Genomic DNA, 23,156 nt, shown 5'->3' on the forward strand with positions numbered 1-23,156 from the left:
GCATTAAAGTTTTTATAAAGTCCAATTTAACCTTTTTAAATTTAAGATTTGTATCTGCATCTTATTTAAGAAATCTCTGCCTAACCCAGGGTCATTAAGATTTTCTCCTGCTTTCTGCCAGAAGTTTAATATTTTAGCATTTACAATTAGGTCTATGGTCTATTTTAAAATAATTTTTATGCATGGGGCAAGGTAAGGGTTAGGCTTTGTTTTTATTTGTTTGTTTTGCATATGGGAGTCAGATTTTCCTGGCACCATTTGTTGCAAAGACTTCCTTATTCTTTCTAGTCACTGCATAACATTTTGAATGGATGTCCCATGATTTATTCCACCAATGTTTTATTAATGGACAGTTAGGCTGTTTCCAACTTGAGGTAACAATGCATATCCTTGCACCTAAACCACTGTGCAGTTGAATGAGTATTTCTGAGAACTTCTGGGTCAGATGGCATGTGCATTTTAAGTTTGATGGGGACAACAGATTGTTTTCCAGTATACACCAGGTCTGCCTACAAGGTCTGAGAGGGAAGACTCTGACTTTGAATGGCTTTATTGGTGTGAGCTTTTCTCAAATCTCAAATAGTTTTCTTTTGGACAAATCTAATAGTCTATGTTATTAGATTCTGGAAGCATCAGAGCCCTTCCAGGAGGATTTGAAGAAAGATGATAATTTCTGTCTTGGTCAGTTAGGGTAATCTTATAAGAAATAGGCTCATAAAATATACCTGAGGAAATGGAAATTTACTAAAAATTGTTTAATAAGTATTGGGGCCTTATAAATAACTCTGTGATGGGGCCTCCCCAAAGGATAGAGGCTCCTGTAGTAACTTTAGATCAGCAGTGACTCATTCTCCAGTGATTTGAATTATAAATTTAGCCTCTCTGTCTGCAGGTCCTAACTCAGGGTGGCCGTCCATAGTCCCTCTCACACTCTCACCATACTCACCAAAGCCCTCCATTGTACCAGGCCCAGGTCAGCCAGCTGTAAGTGCAGAGGCTCCAAGGGGTGCTGGGGAAATGCAAGTTGTGCAGGAAGCTGGAGCGTAAAGTTATGCTACTTTTGTACATTCTTCTCTTTTCATTCTATCCAGTGGTGTGATTTGATCAAAGTAACTTACATTGTTGAGGATCTGTCAGGTGACAAGGACTGTCCTGGGGGCCTTAAGAGTACACAGAGCTGTGGGATAGTCCCCTATCTTAAGGGATGTTAATGCCAGCTAAATAGCAACACAAGGTGGTGTTCAAAAACAATAGCAGCAGGTGTCACTGGTAAGACATATTGACAGAATTCATTCCAAGAATATGGTGAGTGGTGAACTCTTTGTGCTGAGAGAAGGAGGAAGTCATACTGGCTTTGCAGAGGAGGAATCTGAGCTAGATAGTGAAAGTTCATATTCTGACACCAAGTCACTCAAGAGATACCTTCCTCCCAGGTAGACTGTACCTTCTCCAAGCCACCAGAAGCTGGCTGCTGGGGCTCCAAGAGTTAACAAGAGTGAGCCTGAGAATGTCCTGATTGGGTTTGGCCAACAGTCACAGCTTCTTCTGGTAAAAATTTTGGGAGCAGCTAAATGGGGGTACCCTCTCTTTAATGTGTCCTATAAATTTTGAATGTAGTTCAAGTATATTTTTCATGCTTTCAAAAGCTTTCCTTATCAACTCTGTGTCAGTTAGCTATTGCTACATAACAAGTCATCCTAAAACTTGTTGGTTTCAAACAATAGCCGTTTTAACTCATAACTCTGTAATCTGGGTTGGACAGTTCGTTAGAGGGTCTCACTTGGGGTCACTCCTGTGGCTGGCATCATCTGAAGGACAGGGCTAGATGTTCCAAAATGGCCTCACTCACCTGTTGATGCTGCATCTGAGATAGTCAGAACAGCTGGAGGCTGGCTGCTTCCCCCTCCATGTGGCCTCTTCAGTAGTCCAGACTTTTTAAAGTGGCAGCTGATTTTCAAGAAAAGGCAAAAAGCAGGAGCTGCCAGGCCTTTTAAGGCCTAGGCCGGGACATGGCACAGTGTTCCTTTAGCCACATTCTATTGGTCAAAGTAAGTCACAGAGCCACCTCAGATTTAAGGGAGGGGAACTAACCCTGCTTTTTGCTGGGAAGAGTGGCATGCACATACTGGGATGGGAGGATTTTTGGAGGCCATCTTTGCACCCAGGCTACCATGGCTCCCTGGGTCTCCTTTGTGCTGTCTCTGTATGCAAGTTCTAATCCGTGTAGGATTCAATCCCGTTACCTTACTTAACTTTCCAACAAACCTGTAAAGGGAACATTGTCTCCATTTTATGGATGAGAAAACTGAGGCTTAGGGAGGTGAGCTTGTCCACTGCCACTCAGAGCTGAGAGTCAAACCTAAATGTGGTGGTACAGCTGTAAAGTATCGCTTTATACCATGCCCTGACCCAACTCCACCTTCCCCACAATGAGCACGGGGGCAGGATGCCCACCCCAGCATCCAGTAGCTACCAGACTGTTTCTGAGTTAACTCCTATGAGGCATGTAATATGTAAATTAAAGCAAAATGAACAACTCTGTGAATTATTGTTTTGGTTTAGTAATCTAATCATCTCTATAACAGGCTTTTATAAACTCATAAAAGGTATTAAGAGTGTGATAATTTTTATTTGAAGAATTTTGTCTAGCCAAAGATTAAGTTAATGATGTTATTTTTCTGAATATAGTTTGATAAAAATCATTCACTTTTCTATCCTTTTACTGTTTTCTTTTATTTTGCCTTGCATTGAATCAAAAGGTTGCAGCTTTTGGAGAGAGAAACACTTTTTCACAGAGAAAGCTGTTTGAAAATATAAACTACTTCCTCCTTTTTATTGGTTGATTAAAGAAAAAAATTAAACGTCAACTTTACATTTGTTACACAGTGGGTAAAAATGTCCCAGGCTGACAGCGGAGGGGTTTTTCTTCATGAAATTGGGTTTGAATCAGGAGAGTTGTTTCTGCCCAGTTCCAAGCAGGTAGATGGTGGCGCATAACCAATTAGGAACCTCTCTGCCCTTGAGGACGGCCTCCAGTGAACATCTGAGACTTGGCTGCCTTCTCATCACCTCTTCACTAGCCACTTACCTCAGTCTCCAAAAAAGAAAATTTTGACATCTTAATTTTAATGTGGGCATTTGATATGGTGCTTGAGATAAATATAACTCTATGTAGTATGGAGACGGTTTAATGGGAAATGGTTGGCATTCTTTCTTGGTAAAGGCATGGGGGACAGGAGAGGTGGGGGAGGGAGAGAAAGGGAGGGGGTGAGGAGGAGGGAGAGAGAGAGAAAGAGGGAAAGACACACACACACACACACACACACACACACAGCAGTGAGGAAGAGAAAAGCAGAGATAAGCAAGGCTCCGCAGCAGCCTCCTTTCTAACTTGACACTCACCAGACTCTGGCCAGCATGGTTGTCCTGAATCCAATGACTTTGGGAATTTATCTTCAGCTTTTCTTCCTGTCTATCGTGTCTCAGCCGACTTTCATCAACAGTGTCCTCCCAATCTCAGCAGGTAAACGATGGCCACAACTTTGCTCTCTTCCATCTGTCAGGGGATGTGGGAGGAAGGAAGATTGTTTTGCAATGTGTCCTGATGTTTTTGCCATTCAACTCCCGGTGGAGGGAGGTTGGAAGGGAGACGGCTGCCCCAGCAGCTTCCTGACACCCGAGCTAGTCTCGGAAGCCCTTTCTGTCCTTGTTCCAACCGGCTCCTACCTGGCTGCTCAAAGCAGAGACGCTTTGAAAAATGGTTTCTGCCTCCCCTACTTCTCCCCATTTGCTGCATGATTTCATCTTGGTCAGGAATTTGGGAGAGCTTCAAAGAGACAGAGGAGTGCAAGTGATAGAGAAGTGGGTCTCAGATGTTTCTATAAATACATCTCTGACCTCTTCTTCGAAGGGGACTTGCCTCACAGGGGCTGTTGTGGAGTAAACAAACCTCTTTCCAGATCCAGGCAGCATCCATGGCCACAATAGTCCCTCGAAGGGAAAATGCAGGTGGCAGGGGACAGTGGGGTCGGGGGTGGACAGCGGGGGGCAGTTGCAGCCTCAGGACTAGGTTTTCCCTTTCTTCAGCCCTGTCGTCCTGGGTGCGACTTCCCTTCAGCCTCAGACACGGCAGCTGGAGGTCCTGAGAGAAGCGAGCTTTCTCTCAGGAGAAAGTGAGAGAGAGAAAGGAGAAGTGGAGAGGGTTCCACAGAGACAGCCAGGTCTGGAGCAGAGTGTGTCTCCCGGGTATGAGGCTGGGAGATTTGGGGAAGGGCCTGTTCTGCCAGCCTGCAACCTTTTTTGAGGTCACCAGGCTGTTGCCCTTGTCCTGTCTGGCCCAGAGCAGGGGAAGTATTGGATTACTAGGATGGCCTATTTAAACCTTTCTGAGGAAACTCAGATGTTTCCGGAGGCTTGAAGGAGTCAGGCAGACCCTCACAGCCCCCCTCAATTCACCTCAGTGGCTCCCGACTCTCCCCAGTGAAGTTTTAGTTATGCCCTCCAACGTGAGTCTCATAAATACTTCAACTGAGATAGAAATTTCACGTCACTGCCTTTGCTGGAAACACAGGGAGGGCCAGAAATGCCAGGCTCTCGGAGAGGGCACATCTCTGAATCCAGCTCCCAACTGCTGTCCATTGATAAAAACAGCTCATCAGCCAGTTGTGTAGCCAACGTTTGTGGGCCGTGAGGGAGTGACTCAGAGACTGGTGTGGGGCTAATTATAAAAGTGTGAGAAACAGAAGGAGGCGGGGGTGGATTTGCAGAGAATTCAGGAGGGTGGGCAGGCAAGGTGGCATGGTGGTGTCACCGTGGGTGTGTGCCCACATACCCCTGCAAATTCAAGTTAAGAGCATCAAGCCTCTTCTAGGAGTGAGTAGTCATTATTCCCCAGTTGAAGGGAGAAGCTTGAGAGTTAATTTGGCCTAATTTGGTGGTTCTTAATCATGTTTGGGTCATAGATTCCTTTGATAATCTGCTGAAGGTTAGGAGTTAAGGAAACTCAGTTTTCTGGTTCCAGCCCTGCCTCTGATGAGCTCTCTGACTTCTGAGAGACAGTGGCCTTACACTATAAGCACCGTGTGGGCAGGGCATGTGTCTCTCTTGTACTTTACTGTTTTCCCAGGGTCAGAACAGTGCCTGGCACATAGTAATCAATAAATATTTGATGAATGAATAAATAAAAGCGTCTCATCTACAAACTGGGGTTTACCAACATTTTGCATTACTTAATGTAAATAGCACCAAAGTGGTTAAGGAGTTCAGAAAACTAGAGAGAAAAGAACCTCTGGTTTTCTTTTGAACTCTTTGTCTTGGAGAGCGCCCTGGAACAGCATAGCTATCTCTTAGGTAAGGTTTTTGCAGACTGTACCAATCAGGGCAACAGCAGAATAAAGAAGCAACTCAGATGGTTCAGATAAAAAGATTTGAATGAAGAGATCACTTTGAGAGGTGTGGGTGGGGTTAAGGGAACCAACAAGGAATGCTGAGGCACCTAGAAATTAGCAACTGCAATACGCCTTTACCACCCTGTGCTTGAAGAGGCAAGAGGGGAAAACAGGGAAATGGATCCCAGGGAGATTTGGAGCTTTGGAGGAGAGGCCATCGAGCAGGAGCATTGGTCATGGAGGGACCTAAAGCAGGGAGAAAGTGAAGGAGAAATACACCATCTTCTCTCTCCTCCCATCCAAGCACCTATTGGCAGCGCCTCTCATTGGCCATCCCAACTTGAAGGCAGAGGGCAGAGCATGGAGATCAGGGACCGGAACACCGAGGGCAGAGAGCCAGGGGGAGGGATGGGATGGAGAACAACCAGTGTGCACATCCACAGACACTTCTGGCTGGGAATGTGGTCATTAGACATTTGGTAAAACAATGGAATAGACCTAGGGGGAATCACTAAGGTAACCAGCTCAGTATCACAAAGATATGTTTTCTCTGGTGGTCACTTGGCTTTGTCCCCCTAATTTAGTCACCATGACTTTATGAAAGCACAGTTCAGAAATAAACTCAAGCTTAAAAAGAATGGAAACTGTTCCTTGAAAAGACAACTTTAATCCTTTGAAAATACTTTCCAGCAGTTTGATATAAAATATTCTATATTCAGAAGCTTATAGACTCGTATTCTTCTATAGATAGGCTGTGTATACACAGAAAATAAGGGCAACCAGGAAAATCTTTTCATTCTATGCATATAACTTAGTGAGTGCCTACTGTGTGCCTGGCACTCTAGTGTGTGCTTCAGGGGACACAGAGACAAGTAGGATGTGGCTTCTGCTCTGGGGGATTCCATGATCACCTGCTTTTGAAACACAGGTGGCATGTAAATGCCCCGGAAAGGGGTTGCGATGGAGGAAGAGCTGTCACGGGCCTGTAGGCCAGTACTTACCGTCATAGATAATCCACTCCTTCACTGTCTTCAGGAAAGACTATTCCAGCAGTGCCATGCACAGCACCAGCTATCTGGATCTGAGGTTCATTACCTGGCAACCTCCATCGCTGGGTCCCAGAGGAGAACCAGGAATGGAGCAAGAAACATCAGAGGCCAGAACTGATAATAGAAATGCCAGCGCTAAAGCACATAATATTTGATATACACAAAACTATTTCAGGCCTTTACTCTACGCCTATTAACTCTTACTTTGGACACCACTCTAATAGACGTAGATAGTACATGACTTGAAAGGTGGTGAATTCTATGTAGCATATTAAATTGGGGATGGAGGAGTTGCTGCTGAAGATAGACACAATGACAGATGATAAGAATGATTTCAAGAAAAACAATAGAGAATTAGGAAATGGGTCTGAGATTTCAAAAAGAATAGTAGGTCAGACGCGGTGGCTCACGCCTGTAATCCCAGCACTTTGGGAGGCCGAGGTGGGTGGATCATCTGAGGTCAGGAGTTTGAGCAGCCTGACCAATATGGAGAAACCCCATCTCTACTAAAAATACAAATTTAGCCGGGCATAGTGGCGCATGCCTGTAATCCCAGCTACTCAGGAAGCTGAGGCAGGAGAATTGCTTGAACCTGGGAGGCAGAGGTCACAGTGAGCCGAGATCGCGCCACTGCACTCCAGCCTGGGCAACAAGAGCGAAACTTCTTTTCAAAAAATGAACAAACAAAAAATAGTAGACTAGAACTAACTCTAGAGACTGTGCTCTATCTGTAACCCCTGAAGGCATCATTGACTACAGCACATTAACTGGTTTTCATTATGATGAGCATGAATGATGACTGGATTGTGCCTGCTTTATCTTGCTTAAGAAGGTAGATAAATGTCATTTATATATTAGAGTGATTTCTATTGACATGGCAATTATTAAAAATGCCAAAAGCCCCACGTTTGGTGTATTGCCTTAACCACTGGTGGGTAATAAACCATCGTGACACTTGGTAGATTAAAACAACAATCATTTATTGTTGAAGTTCCTGTGTTTGTGGGTAAACTAAGGGTCAGCTAATCTAGCCTGGGTTTGGCTGGCCCTGGCTGGACTCACTTCTGGGTTTGTGGATTGACTTGGCTCCAGTATCCACCCACAGCTGTAGCTTAGTAGTAGTACAATTTCCAGAATGTGGAGGCACAGACACAAAGACAATAGTATTTACAGGAGGGCAGGCCTTCCACACAGTTTAATTTGTGTAATTCTCACAGCACTCCTGAATGGGGGCAGCACCACTTCCCCTTTCAGATGAGGAAATGGCAGCTCAGAAAGGTTGAGTGACTTGCCCAGGGTCATGCAGCTGGTATGTGGGAGAGCTGCAGACTGGAATCTGCTTGTTTACTCTAGGTTCAGGGCTTTCACCAATACGGACCAAATCTGCTTATGGTTTTGGATAAATAGTGATATTGGCTTTTAAAGTCCTGTAGGCTACCCTCCTATCCTCTGGAAATTCTCCTCTGGATTCTTGTTTGTTTGTTTTTTTGAGACCAGGTCTCACTCTGTTGCCCAGGCTGGAGTACAGTGGCGCGATCTCGGCTCACTGCAACCCTCCGCCTTCCAGATTCAAGCGATTGTCATACCTCTGCCTCCTGAGTAGCTAGGAGTACAGGTATGTGCCACCAAGCCCGGCAAATTTTTGTATTTTTAGTAGAGACGGGGTTTTGCCATGTTGGCCAGGCTGGTCTCGAACTCCTGACCTCAAGTGATCCGCTGGCCTTGGCCTCCCAAAGTGCTGGGACTACAGCCACCATGCCTGGCCTGGATTCTTTATTTTCCATTCCTTCCTACTTTTTCCTCAGGATATCAATGCCCAAAGCTCTAGCAAAAGATTGAATATTGCTTTATATTAAAGTGTGCATGACTTACCAGGATACTGATTTATCTCTCCGTTGATGGTTCTTGCATTTTAATGGAGGTTAAGGATCTAAGCTAAACAATACTCTAGTGAAATGGTATCAGCCAGGGTGTTTGGGGGTGGGGAGCCAGGGGAATCCACTTCCCAAGCCTTCTCTTTAGGCATGGTGAGCTGACCCATGGATGCCCCTGCAGACACATGTGGTTTCCCTCATCGAATACAGGATTTTCCAGGAGGGCAGGATACTCCAGGTGATGTTTGAGTCTGGGTGTCAGAAACAAGATCGTTAGAACACCCAAATCCAGTCCTGCAGAGTGAGATCAGATGGAAGGATGTGATTTCTGTCTGGGTACTATAATCTTCTCCCGTTGCCTGCTGGGACGTAACCCAGAGCAGGCATTTTGTGGCCTATAGGGCCTGATGTCCAGCCTCGTGCTCCCCTGCCTGGAAGCCAGCCAGGCCACCACTTGGGAACTATCCATGTTCTTGGCACTAGATTATGGACCATTTATTTGTGTCTGATGCTGATCAGCTATTGTTTAATGCTCCGTAATGCACTTGCCAGCCATCTCCTCTGATTTACCGCCCCATATTTCCTATGGATAATAAAATCAGAGAGGGTTCTTAAATTAAAGAACTCTCTAAGGGGTCCCAGGCTTCCTGCCAACCCCATCCCAAGCCTCTGCATGCAGCAGTGGGCTCATGTTCCATTCAGACACAGAGAGAGGTGGGTGTGAGAGAGGGAGACTTTCCCTTCTGATAAGTTGGGCCAACACCCCACCTTACCATTTGCCACACTTACACCTCGTTTTTCAGATCCACAGCCACCACTGCCACATCCATACAAAAACAACACAGCTTCAGAGTGAACAGAGAGCCGCTCTGGCTTTGATGAGACACCAAATAACCTCATGTCGCATTTTCTTTATTTTATTTTATTTTTGATTTTGATTTTTTTGAGACGGAGTCTCGCCCTGTCGCCCAGGCTGGAGGGCAGTGGCGCGATCTCAGTTTACTGCAACCTCCGCCTCCTGGGTTTAAACAATTCTCCTGCCTCAGTCTCCTGAGTAGCTGGGATTACAGGCACCTGCCACCACGCCCAGTTAATTTGTATTTTTAGTAGAGACGGGGTTTCACCTTGTTGGCCAGGCTGATCTCCAGCTCCTGACCTCGTGATCTGCCTGCCTCGGCCTCCCAAAGTGCTGGGATTACAGGCATGAGCCACCGCACCCGGCCCCCATCTTCTTTAAATGCAATTCAGTCATAAGTACCATTTGTATTTCTCCTATGGACTGGCACCAATGATCCCACAAGCCTCTTGTTTTACAAAACACTTTCACAACTACAGTTGTCTTGCTCTTCACAGTAGCCCCTGCTGTGAGGGGTCCTGGGTGCAAATTGTGCCTCCCTTGGTTATGAACTGTGTGATGGTAGAGAGCTCACTTCATGCAGTGAGCCCCAAGTTTCTCATCTGAAGAATGGATACAGTAGTCTCTGTCTCACAGAATTGCTATGAGGATTTATTAATTCAACAAACATTCCGTGAGTGCCAGCTATATGCCTGGGGATGCAGTAGTGAGCAAGCAGACAAAATATCCCACCCACATGGAGTTTCTGTCGTCTCTCTGAGAATAACTTATCCAGTCCTAAGAGATGAATGAAAGACACGTGGGGCGAGACGGAGTTCGTGAACCAGCTACCCAAAGACTAAATCCAGCCTTTATGCTTAGCCCTTAGAGTACAAAAGGCGGGAGTTGGTGATTTCTAAAAATTGCCTTAGTGGCTAACATTTAAAAATTGAATGCTTTAACATTTTTTTAAAAAAGTATTTCTGGGCCGGGCGCACTGGCTCACGCCTGTAATCCCAGCACTTTGGGAAGCCGAGGCGGGCAGATCACGAGATCAGGAGATCGAGACCATCCTGGCTAACCCGGTGAAACCCTGTCTCTACCAAAAACACAAAAAATTAGCCAGGCGTTGTGGCGGGCACCTGTAGTCCCAGCTACTCTGCAGGAGATTGGAGTGAACCCGGGAGGCGGAGCTTGCAGTGAGTCGAGATCACACCACTGCACTCCAGCCTGGGTGACAGATATAGGCTCCGTCTCAAAAAAAAAAAAAAAAAGTATTTCTGATATCTATTTAGCAAAAAAATAAAATAAAATAAAGAAGCAAACATCTTGAAAAGCAGGACAAACTGCTGGACGCACATTCTGGCCATCACTGGAATGGAGATTCTGCAGCTCGCTAAGTCTGCTTTTAACCCCCATCCACCTCCCTTACTACATCTACCTCTCTGGCCCGCTCTGGGCGTGTGACTCTGGTCTCTGGGACCAGGAGCCTAACTGGCTTGGCCTCTGCCTTCCCATTCTTCAGCATCTGTCTAGAATCCCGAAGCTCTGCACAGCTCAGTTTGAAAGTCAGTGTTCTAGATCAGAGAGTCCCAAACTACAGCATTGGTTCCCAGCCCTGGTTAGACAAAAGAATATGCACCCAGGTTGCATTATGAAAGTCCAGAGTCCAAACTGAGCAGACGAATTAAATCAGAATCTCTGGGGTGTTGAATCAGGCATCGGAAATGCTTAAAGTCTTCCAGGTGATTCTAATCTCTGGCCAGGGCTAATCACTGAACTACGGCCGGCAAGGAAATCACCTGGAGGACTTGTTAAACAGCAGACCACTGAGACACAACTAGGAATTTCTAATTTAGTAGTTCTAGTGTGAGGCCCAAGAGTTTGATGCTGCTGGTTGGTGGACCACAGTGTAAAAGCCTCTGCTCTAGCTCACTTCTGAGTTCGTATGTTAGTTTCCTATGGCTACTGTAATAAATCATCACAAACTTAGTGGCTTAAAACAGCACACATCTATTATCTTATGATTCTGGAGGTCAGAAGTCTGAAATCTGTTTCATTGGGCAGAAATCAAGGTGTTGGCAAGGCCAGTCTCCCTCAGAAGGTTCTCGAGAAACATCCGTTTCCTGCCTTGTCCAGCTCTAGAACTGCATTTCTTTCATTCTTTGGTTCCTGGCCCCTTTCTCCACCTTCAAAGCAAGCAGCATAGCATCTCGCTTCAGTGGTCACTTTACCTCATTCTGTGTCAAATGTACTCTGCCTGTCTCTTATAATGACCCTTGTGGTTGTATTTAGGGTCCACCCAAGTAGTCCAGGATAAGCCCCTCATTTTAAACTTCTTAATTTAATCACATCTACAATGTCCCATTTTCCATATAAGGTAACAGTTACAGGTTCCAAGGATCAGGATCTGGATATCTGTGGGGGCCGCCACAGGTTACCTAGTTTTTCCACTAGGTAAACAGACCCATGAGTGTTTTGTTAAAGTGACATCAGAATCAAAGACACAGGGATGTGTACTGTCTTCATTTGGGTTCCTTCTCAGACGCGGAGCCTGAGACAAGGATTTGAGTGCAAGTAGTTTATTTGGGAGGTGATCCCAGAGGGGCAGTGGGGAAGTGAGACAGGGAAGAGAAGGCAGTCAGTATGGAGTGTGTTCGGGAACAGATTACTGCTATGAGCAACTGGGGCTCAATTCTACTGGGGGCCTTAGGGAGACAAGCCTTAGGGAGACTGGGATATTTATCCATCAACTCCTGGGGATTTTCACCACTCTATTCTTCCTGCTTACCCCAAACAACTTCCCATGGTTGGAGAAGCGCTCTGGCATCGACAGAAGACCCTGTGATGGGAAGCTGAAATCATGAGCAGGATCAACGAATGGGTGGGACTAATGAATACGGACAGGGAAGTGTCCTCTGCTGTAGACAGTGTGAGAGACCAACTGTATCCTGCTGGCCCTTACACAGTTCCTTGCCTCCATCACCCCTCTGGACAGTAACAGTTACAGCTCAGCAGCCCTTTCCTGCCCGGATGCGGAAGTTGGGATCCAGCGGGCCATGGAACCACCACTAAAAACACTAAAGTTACCTTTCACTGAGTGCTTTCTGGTTGCCAGACTATTGACACATACTATTTTTAATCTTCACAACAGTGTTACAAGGTAGCCATTAGTACCCCTATTTTACCAAAGAGGAAAGGAACATTCATAGAGGTGCAGTCACACAGTGCCTGGGTCAACGTTCCACATCAGGACTTCAGACCCCAAACCCTGACAAAGGCAGAATCGCAGAGTGGTTAGGAGTAGGGCCTCTGGTGCCACACTGCGGGAGTTCAAATCCTGTGTTCCCTTAGCTTTGTGACCTTGGCAAATTACCCTGTGGGTGCCTCAGCTTCCTCGTCTATGTAATGGCTCTAAAAGTAGGATTTAACTCCCAGAGAAGTTGTAAGGATTAAGTGCTCTAATTGTGAACATAAAGTACTTTCAATAGTGCCTGGCATACAATGTGCGATATATACATGTTTTCTGTCATTCTTTCCAGAACCTCATGGTGTGTCTACACATGGCAAGAGGTCATGATCTTTTTCTATAATTAACTGTGTCAAAAGGCAGAAATCCCAAATACAGCCCAAAGAACTTTTTGCTTAAAATATCCAGTGAGTTACGGCAAAAAAGAAGAGACTCAGCTTCCACCCACTTTGCATTTGTAAACCAGCCCCTAAAGAAGGAACACGTTGCCCAGAGAAGGAGGCTCTTCTCGTGGTGACCGGTTTTCCCAGATGCTTTAAAAATACACCTGGCCCTCTTCCATCTCCCAGCCCAGGAGCATTTAGCTCCATTCAAGCCCGCACTTATCTCTCATGGCAACCAGCATAAACACAGGCATGGGGCGCGTGTTTGGGAGCTGGCGACAGCTGAAGGAGAGGCCTCGTGGCTGCTACAGGCTTTGCACCATCAACCAGCTGGGGGTTGCAAATGAAAAAAGAGAGGAAAGAAAAGAAGGAAGCATCAGTGTGAGTCGGGCAGGTTCCTCCCTCCCAGGCATCCCGCACTTTCCTCACTCATCCTTCTGTACCTCTCTCCTCTTCCTATGGGTGTCTTTGAGAGGTTTGGAGAAGGCACCAGGAGCGTTCCTGCTGCTGCTGGGAGTTCTCTCCTAGGGTGGTGCTCCACAGAGGACTTTCCAGGGGTTTTGGGCCTGGCATGGGGCTTCTTGGGGACCCAAGAGGACAAGGAATGGGGCGACATTAGCCATCCTACTTGGAGAGACCTTCCTGCCCACCTGCTTTTCTTACTTCACTAGGATTCTGGGTTTGTTCCAGTGTTTGGACTTGTCCCCTGCATGAGGGGCCTGTCGGGTGGGTTTTGATCATGGAGAGTTGAAATTGGACTGCCCATTGTGTCCAACAGGGCCAACTTGGCTTCTGAGACCATCCTTACTGGGATGGACCTCATGGAGTGGCCCCCAGAATGTTTCCACATTCTCTGTGGTCATCTAGAAATGAAATTCTCAATCATTGAGCACAGTGTCCAGGACTTAGGGAGTCTCCAGGTGAGGAAACAATCTGTTTTCCTTCTGTCGATCTTCTTGAGAGCTGCGTGGAACAAGGTCATGGTAGGGAACCATCATGGTGGAAAACACAGGTGTCCCTGTCTCTAGAGAGCAGCAGGGCCCCGCAGGAGCAGCGTTGGTTGGGTGGTTTGTCCCCTCACTCTTCCTGTCTGCCAGTAGAAAGTGAGGATTGAAGGACCGAGGTGACTTTAGGAACAATTTGGGCCCCAGAAATGCTCTCCCCAGAGTATCTGAGGGAAATGGTTTATTTGCCTTTCTTTTCTTTTCTTCCGTTATCTGAGTCCGCTGCTCTGGCCCTTACTTCTCTCTGCTGTGGAGTCCTGAGAATAAGAGTGCATTGACTGGACAGACTTAGAAGCCGGCTGCCCTGGGCATGACTGCCAAGATGATTTTGTTCATGTTCAGTAGAAAGTCATATGGAGACATGTAGGCAGAGGGTTGGTCATTTGCCTGTTTACTTGTGTTTTTAGACAGACTTGCAGCACAGTCCTTAGGAGTTCAGGTAAAATTAGGACACATCTGTAGTGTTGGACAAGTCATTTGCTCTCCTATAGGACCCAGTTTCCTCATCTGTAAAATGAAGCGGGGGGACCAGACTTTAAATATCCTTTTAGACTTAGACTCTCCCTGACTTTGTGGCTAACATGCTGTTTGCAAATTTACAGAATTAGCACCCACACAAAGAAGGGGTCTTGGCGTGTGTTTCTCTTCTAAGCATTGTCACTGAGAACCCATGATGTGAGAGTACAAGGCCTGGAGTTCCCATTTACACGGCTCTGGACTTCAGTGAGTCTCTGTAACCCATTAGCTGAGAGATCTTGGCCACGTGATCTTTGTTTTGGTTTCCTTCCTTCCTTCCTCTCGCTCTTGCTCTCTTTCTCCCCTCCGTTCCCCTCCCCTCTGCTCCATTCCCCTCCCCTCCCCTCCCCTCCCTTCTCTTCCTCTCCTGTTCCCTCCCCTCCTGTTCCCTTCCCTCCTTGTCTCACTCTGTCACCAGGCTGGAGTGCTGTGGCAATCACGGCTCACTGCAGTCTCCACCTTCTGGGTTCAAGGGATCCTCCCACCTCAGCGCTTCTTCCAGTAACTGGGATTACAGGCACATGCCACCATGCCCAGCCAATTTTTGTATTTTTTGTAGGGACAGGGTTTTGCCATGTTGCCCAGGCTCATCTTGAACTCCTGGGCTCAAGTGATCCACCTGTCTTGGCTTCCCAAAGTGCTGGGATTATAGGCAGGAACCACTGTGCCCAGCCACGGTTTAATTTCTTAATATTTTAGTTTAAACATCTGTAAAATGGAGATAATAAGAGTCTCCATTTTAGATTGTGATGGGGATAAAATGAACTAATACATACAGAGCTTTGCACTGCACCTGACATGCAGTTTGCTCTCAATTACTGGTTGCAACCATTATTCCAAATGGTGGAGAGAAACTGGAATTCAGCCATTTGCCTCCTCCTGGGATGCTTCATTCCACTATCATCCCATCTGCTTTTTTTTTTAGACAGAGTCTCGCTCTTTTGCCCAGGCTGGAGTGCAGTGGCGCGATCTCGGCTCACTGCAAGCTCCGCCTCCCGGGTTTACTGCAAGCTCCGCCTCCCGGGTTCACGCCATTCTCCTGCCTCAGCCTCCTGAGTAGCTGGGAATACAGGCGCCCGCCACCACACCCGGCTAATTTTTTTTTGTATTTTTAGTAGAGATGGGGTTTCACCGTGTTAGCCAGGATGGTCTTGATCTCCTGACCTCGTGATCTGCCCACCTTGGACTCCCAAAGTGCTGGGATTACAGGCGTGAGCCACCGCACCCGGCCCCATCTGCTCTTAATCGATGCTGAAGATTCCAGTTTCAGAATCGAGAGTCTCCATCTAAAGCCTGAGGCTGAGTTGGGGACATCCCAGTGCACAGGCTATGGAACCGGAGGTCTGGGTTCAGAATCCCAGCTCCACAGGACCTTGGATGTCATAGAATCAGTTTTCCTCACCTGGAAAAGGGGAATATACAACCCATAACATTATTGGGAGGATCCAAGGAGAGAGCCTGGGAAGGGCCCAGCTCTGGGCCCAGGTCAGAGTATGTAGTCAGGAATTACTATTGTACTTTGAGGGGCAACATTTGACTTTCAGGACATGGTATGCTCACATCTGAGAACAACACCTTAGCCATTCTGAGTTCTCAGCAGAAAGGCCTACTAACCGGCAGAGTTCACAGGCAGGAGCTCTTCCTGTGGCTGTGAGGGAGAAAGCGTCTCCCCTTCTAAGACGGGGTGATCTTACGAGGAAACCCCACAAGGCACTGCAATCCTGAGAGTGTCCACTTTTTGGAAACTGTGCAACTCTATGCAAAACCTAGCAAGAAGACAAGCCACTTACTGTATCCAATTCATCCGCATCAGAGCAGGCCCTCTGTCCACATGGCATCTGTCTTATATGCTTCCTTTGAGGTGACAGTGGCCATTAAGTCAGCAGGCATGCCTAGTGCAGGTCCTCCTGGACAATCAGAGGAAAATGATTAAATATGAGATTTTCAAGTGGAATGCCAGCAAACTGTGGCAAATTTAACATAGATGCCCAACTTCCTGGCCATATACCCATCCGCTGCTGCTTTGCATTTTGCTCAATGTTTTTTTCCTAATTAAAATAATAAAATCCATTTGAATTAAGATCCTCCTTCTTCTTATAGTTATTATGTATGTAATTTTTTTATTTTTAGTAAAGACAGGGTCTCGCCATGTTGCCCAGGCTGGTCTTGAACTCCTGGGCTCAAGCGATCTGCCTGCCTCAGCCTCCCAAAGTGTTGGGATTGCAGGCATGAACCACTACACCTGGCCTGCAGTGTGGTTTTAATTTTCATATAATGAAAATTATATACAATTTATAATATATAATTTAATTCTTATGTAATGAATGAGACTCAAAATTTACCCATTTTTCATCTATCGGATGGGCAGAATTCAAAAGGTGCAACATCAGACTGTTGGTGAAGGTATGTGGAAACAGACACTCTCATCCACTGCTCCCAGGAGGGGATGTGAATTGATGGGGGCTTTGTGGAATTATTTGATGGACAATTTGATGAATTATTCATTCGTCAAACCTGGCTTTCAGTCTCTAGATTCATTACGACCATTACTTAAGATACATAGCATTTGAGATATTTCCCCTCAATCAGATGACCAGTATTTATTGTACCGCCCACAATATGCTTGTTATACAAGTGGTTGGAGTTTGTGTGAGAGCAAAGCAATCAAGACAAGGAGACAGCCCACCTGTGTTCAAGTCAGACTCTACTTCTTTGAGCTTCAGTTTAGTTATCTCAGATAAGTAATGTTTCAAATGAAGGCCACATTCGGACTGTTGTAGGCCGATGCTTAGCACATAGTGAGTGCTCAATACGTGTTGCTGAGAGTTGTGACAGCTGGTGTTGGCAGGCTACCTACAGTAGTTTAAAGACTGTTTTTGTCTTCTGCTTTAGGCCACAGGAAAACACCAGAATAAGTTACAAATGAATTAAGATTTAAATATAAAATATGAAATTATAAAATTACTAGAAAAAACCTTGGGAGTTTTTTTGAGTAACTTTGGTGTGTGGAAAAACCCAGAAACCATAAAAGAAAATAATTATACATTAAATTCTGCTACATAAAAAAATTATGTGTGGCAAAAACTCAAAAGGCCAAACTAGGAAAAATATTTGCAAGTCATGTAATAAAGTGTTTCTTTCCTATGTGTAAGAAAAATAATGTAAGAGAAAAATTGACAACCCAATGAAAAAAATGGAAAAAGTATAAATGGCTTCAAAATGTTTGAACATATTCTCAGTCTCATTCACTATACGAGAAATGAAAATTAAAACCACACTGAAGGCTGGGTGCAGTGGCTCACGTCTGTAATCCAGCACGTTGGGAGGCTGAAGCTAGCACATCACTTGAGCCCGAGTGTTTGAGACCAGCTGGCCAACATGGCAAAACCCCATCTTATTAAGACATATGAAAAATTAGCTGGGCATGATGGCACACACCTGTAGTCCCAGCTTCTTGGGAGGCTGAGGTGGGAGGACTGCTTAAGCTTGGGAGGTCAAGGCTGCAGTGAACTGTGAATGCACCACTGTAGTCCAGCCTGGGCAACAGAGTGAGACCCACTTTTCACGTATCAAGTAGGCAAACTTCAAGAGGTCGAACATCAGACTGTTGGTGAAGGTGTGTGGAAACAGGCGCTCTCATCCACTGCTTCTAGGAGGGGATGTGAATTGACAGGGGCTTTCTGGAGATGAATTAGGCAGTATGTATAAAAATTACAAGTGCCCATAGTTTTTGACCCAGTATTTTTATTTCTAAGAATTCATGTAATGGATAGTCTTACCAGCATACACAAAGACGCATGTGGAAAGTTATTTAGTTGCATTGTTTGCATCAGCAAATTTTGCAAATCATCCAAATGCGCATCAATAGGGGGCAGAGTGAACAAATTATGGTTCTTCCAAAAGAAAGGGGTATTATGCAGCCATAGAAAAGAAAGTGGGGTGGGCACAGTGGCTCATGCCTGTAATCCTAGCACTTTGGGAGGGTGAGTTGGGAGGATCACTTAAGGCCAGGAATATGAGACCAGCCTGGGCAACATAGCAAGACCTCATCTCTAAGAGAAAAAAAAGAAAACAAAACAATGTGCGTGCATTTTATGTAGTTACAGAATAATTTCTTAGAAATACTGTGAAGAGCCTGGTGCACTGGTGTGTGCCTGTAGTCCCAGTTACTCAGGAGACTGAGGCAGGAGGATCGCTTGAATCTAGAAGTTCTGGGCTATAGTGCACTATGGTGATGGGATATCCACACCAAGTTTGGCATCACTACAGTGTCCTTCCAGGAGCGGGATGCCACACTGCTCCAGGAGGGGTGAACCCGCTCAGGTTAGAAACAGCAGGTCACAACTCCTGTGCTGATCATTAGTGGAATTATGCCTGTGCTCCAGCCTGGGCAGCGTGATGAGATGCCGTCTCTTAAACAAAAATACTGTGAAGAAACCGAGAGGAAGTACCATATGTATAACAGAATGTTACAAGTAACCCTTTGAGTAAAAGGGGGAAAATATTATACCTACCTCTTTGCTTGTATGTGCATAAAATAGTCCCAGAAGTATACATAGAAAACTAAGTAATGATCGATAATAAATAATTGGAACTGGGTAGCTGAGGGAGAGGGGTAGGAGAAAGAATTTTAATGTATACTTGTTTATATGTTTTGAATTTTGAATCACATGCGTGTATTACCTATTCTAAACAATTAAATAAAACACTACCTGTACATATAAAGTACCACCTTTCATCTGGAGCACAGGATGGGATTTTTTGTCTTTAAAAGTCCTTAGATCCAAAGCAGCAAGGAAAATTGAGATCTCAGAGAGTTTCCAGATTGATAGAATCACAGGATTATAGTGCTACAGAAAGCCTAAGGTTTATCTTGCCAACTTGCTCAGATGATAAGTGCTAGTGCTCAACTGAGTCCAGAGGGATCTGCCCTAGGTTCCCCAATTTCTGGAATCCAGGAGTTGTAGTGACTTTGAGACCAATGGGTAGAGATGCCAGTCTGTGCCAGTGGGCAGCCATGGGGCTCCCAGGAACCCAGCCTCCCACCTCCCCACCTGTTGTGGACCCTTGGACAATAGATCCTGGAGGTGGGGTGGGAGGGGTGCAGGGATGGATCTGGGGAAAGGAATAAGTGAGCCAGGTGGTTTTGAATTACAAGTGCCTGTAGAGCTAAACTGTCACCGTGGAAAAATGAAGGCATGGAAACGTAGCGGCTGGAAGCACAGGGTCTTTCCACGCAGTCACAGTTGTCAGCAGGTGTTGGAAATAACCCACCCTTTGGGCTCGATGCAGCTGGAAGCTTTTGTCTCTGACCTATGGCCAGATCTCCCGAATAATTTTTACAAACTTGTCCTCCCCTGTCAAGCCCTGGCAGAAGATTTAATAGCACCGGCTGATTTATGTTGGCCGCTGTAATCAAATTCAGAATCAAGGCGCAGCCAGCCATGGAGAGGTTTCTTTATGTTCCCTTGGCTCCTAATAGCATTGTCTCCTCCTTCCTCTCTACTTACCACATGCCATTTGGTCAGATTAGAACTTGAACTCAAAAAGCAGATGCCTTTCTTTAGATAAGGTCCAAAATAATTTCCTGGTCAGGGGAAAGAAAGGGGGATGGATTTGTTTTCTTGACTCTTTGTGTGCAAAGGAGATATTTTTGATATATGACTTATATAAAATAATGACCGATATGAGATGACTGATTTTCTTTCATCCTCGTAGTGAGGGTAGACTTTTCCTCCTCCAGACATCTCTGTGGGTTAGGGGTGGGAGACAGAAGAGAGTAACCTTCTTATATTGTTTGCAGTGATTCAACAACCTGCTCAAGGCCTCTCGATGAGCGGCTTCAGGTTCCTCCAGGAGGCGCTGGTGCCTTAGCTCTGTGCAGCTCCAGGGGCCCCTAGACGTTTGCTAACAAGGGAGTTGGGCTGACCTGCTCCCAACCCTCATCCTTGTGAATGTATCTTCTGGTTCTCTGTTGCCTACCTAAAATTTTTAAATTGTATTCTTTTTAAAATCAGGAACAATTTCAAACATTCAGAGAAAGTAAAAGATAATTGTTCAGGGAACACCAATATGTCCACTGTTTGGGGCTGAATTGTGTCTTCCCCAAATTCATGTTGAAGCCCCAATAATACCCAGTATCTTAGAATGTGACTGTATTTGTTTTTGGTTTTGGTTTTGTTTGTTTTTTGAAACTGAGTCTCGTCCTGTTGCCCAGGCTGGAGTGCAGTGGTGCGATCTCGGCTCACTGCAACTTTCACTTCCCGGGTTCAAATGATTCTCCTGCCTTAATCTCCCGAGTAGCTTGGATTACAGGCACCCACCATCACACTTGGCTAATTTTTGTATTTTTTAGTAGAGAAAGGGTTTCACCATGTTGGCCAGGCTGGTCTCCATCTCCTGATCTCAAATGATCTACCTGCCTCGGCCTCCCAAAGTGCTGGGATTATAGGCGTGAGCCACCATGCCCAGCCAGAATATGACTGTATTTGGAGATGAGATCTTTATAAAAGTGATTAAGATAAGGCCATTAGAGTTGGCACTAATCCAACTTGACTGGTGTTCTTATAAGAAGAGGAAATCTGAACACACAAAGAGACACGAGGGATGCGGGCAGAAGAGAGGCCATGTGAGGATATGGCAAGCAGGTGGCCATGCCCAAGCCAAGGAGAGAAGCCTCAGGGGAAAACAAACTTGCCACACCTGGGTTTTGGCCTTCCAGCCTCAAGACCTATGAGAAACAAGTCTCTGTTGTTTAAGCCATTCAGTCTGTGGTACTTTGTTACCCCAGCCCTAGAAAACGAATCATGCACCGCATCAAATCTGCACTGGCTATCATTTTGCTGTGATTACTCTATCATATATCTGTTTATTCATCTTTTTATTGATGGACTTCAAGTGAGTTGCAGATTTGTCACCCACTTTGGAGAACAGAATAGGGGAGGTAAACCCATGTTTGATTGAAGACCACTAGCACACCTGATTGAACCCTGTCTGTGTTTGGGATAAGCAGAGATTATTTACTCATGGGAGTTTACAAACCAGGAAACTGAAACCCAGAGATGAACAGTCATTGGGTTTGATTAGAAAGACGTGATTCTGGGCATTGGTAAGTGGTTCCAACCTTAGCTGGCTGAAGCAACGCTTCTGACTCCTTTAGGTGCCATTTCTTCTGAGGTTTCCTGCTCATTCTCTCTAGGTGGTGGTGGCGGTGGAGGATCTCCACTGTGTGCTGGTAACTGTTGCGTTTGAACTTGGGTGCATCCCTTAATCTCCCTGAGCCTTACCTGAAAAAGAGGATGACAGTACTAATATGTACCTTGTGGGGCTGTTGCGGGGATCAAAGGATTGAGTGGGGAACATCAAGGAATGTCTCCCATTGTTGGCACCTCACAACTGAGTTAGGGCAATGCTATCTGCTATAACATGTAGCATTTTAGTGGCTTATCCTAATCAAAATTTATTTTTTGCTCACCTAACTGACCAGTGTCCCTGGTTGGGGGCAGTGCACCTCCATTCTGGCATTCAGGGGTGCAGGCCCTTTCCATCCCATGGCTCCACTGTCCCCCAGGAATTGAGTCTGTATACCCAGGCAGAATCATTGGCAAGAATAATGACATGCCCCCACCTTTCTAAACTGCAGAGGGCTGGGAAATGCAGCTACTTCACAGGGATCACTCTGGCCTATGGAAGAGGGAGCACACATTTTGGGGGGAATGTTAGCCTTTTCCACACAGCCCCAACTCAGAGGAGGTCCTCTGATGGGAAATCAGTGGCTGGGAGTTAGTAGAAGAGGCAGCCAGCTAGCCCGGGAAACTCACCCCCCTTGACCAGAGCAGTGAGGACAGGAGGAAGGTTGGAAGTGGTTGGGAACCAGTGAGCCATCACCAAGGGTCAGGGTCAGATGACCACAGGAAGGCACCTCCTCCTAGGGCTGTGTGCAAGGTGCCTTTGGAACTCTAACTCCAATTCTGTACTAGCTATGTGGTCCAGATCAAGTGACTTAGCTTCTCCAAGAGTCATTCTCTCCTCTGTAAAATGGGGATAATCAGCTGTGAGGGTTAAATGCAATAATGCCTGGGAAATGCTGAGCCTGGGTCATTATCATTTCATGATGTGGGTTTTGCCAAACAAGAGTCTGCAAGTATGCAGCGCAGGCAATGCTCCTTCCTCTCATCTCGGGGAGGATGATACTAACAAGTCATGGCCCTCTTTCCTCAGAGTCCTTCTTAACACAGCATTCCAGGAAACCTGTATTAATCAGCGCAAGTTAGGCTGGGCGTGGTGGCTCACGCCTGTAATCTTGGCAGTTTGGGAGGCCAAGGTGGGCAGATCACAGGAGGCCAGGAGTTCAAGACCAGCCTGGGCAGTATGGCGAAACCCCGTCTCTACTAAAAATGCAAAAAACAGCCAGGCATGGTGTTTTTCCTGTAATTCTGGGTACTCCAGAGGCTGAGGCACTAGAATCTCTTGAACCCAGAAGGTGGAGGTTGCAGTGAGCCAGGATCGCGCTGCGGCACTGCAGCCTGGGTGACAGAGGGAGACTTTATTTAAAAAAAAAAAATCTATAAAAGGCTGGGCATGGTGGCTCATGTCTGTAATCCCGGCACTTTGGGAGGCTGAGGGAGGTGGATAACCTGAGGTCATGAGTTCAAGCCCAGCCTGGCCAACATGGTGAAACCTTGTCTCTACTAAAAATACAAAAAATTAGCCAGGTGTGGTGGCAGGTGCCTGTAATCCTAGCTACTCGGGAGGCTGAGGCAGGAGAATCGCTTGAATCCAAGAGGCAGAGGTTGCAGTGAACCAAGATCATGCCATTGCACTCCAGCCTAAGCAGCAAGAGCAAAACTCCATCTCAA

General features: G+C 46.0%; 1 protein-coding gene across 2 annotated transcripts in view; it reads left to right on the forward strand.

Moving 5' to 3' along the window:
• The first annotated feature begins 3,300 nt into the window (after positions 1-3,300).
• The window catches only part of COLQ (collagen-like tail subunit (single strand of homotrimer) of asymmetric acetylcholinesterase), a 76,017-nt gene continuing 56,161 nt past the window's right edge, over positions 3,301-23,156 (forward strand). Inside the window, exon 1 of one of the 2 annotated variants that reach the window (XM_011977954.1) lies at positions 3,301-3,523. In XM_011977954.1, the coding sequence (XP_011833344.1) occupies positions 3,418-3,523 (106 nt within the window). In that variant the 5' untranslated portion in view covers positions 3,301-3,417. The remainder of the gene's footprint in view (positions 3,524-23,156) is intronic. The other variant, XM_011977956.1, reaches the window with a different exon arrangement.

Source organism: Mandrillus leucophaeus, unplaced genomic scaffold, assembly GCF_000951045.1.
Source record: "Mandrillus leucophaeus isolate KB7577 unplaced genomic scaffold, Mleu.le_1.0 Scaffold186, whole genome shotgun sequence".
Lineage (NCBI taxonomy): Eukaryota > Metazoa > Chordata > Mammalia > Primates > Cercopithecidae > Mandrillus > Mandrillus leucophaeus.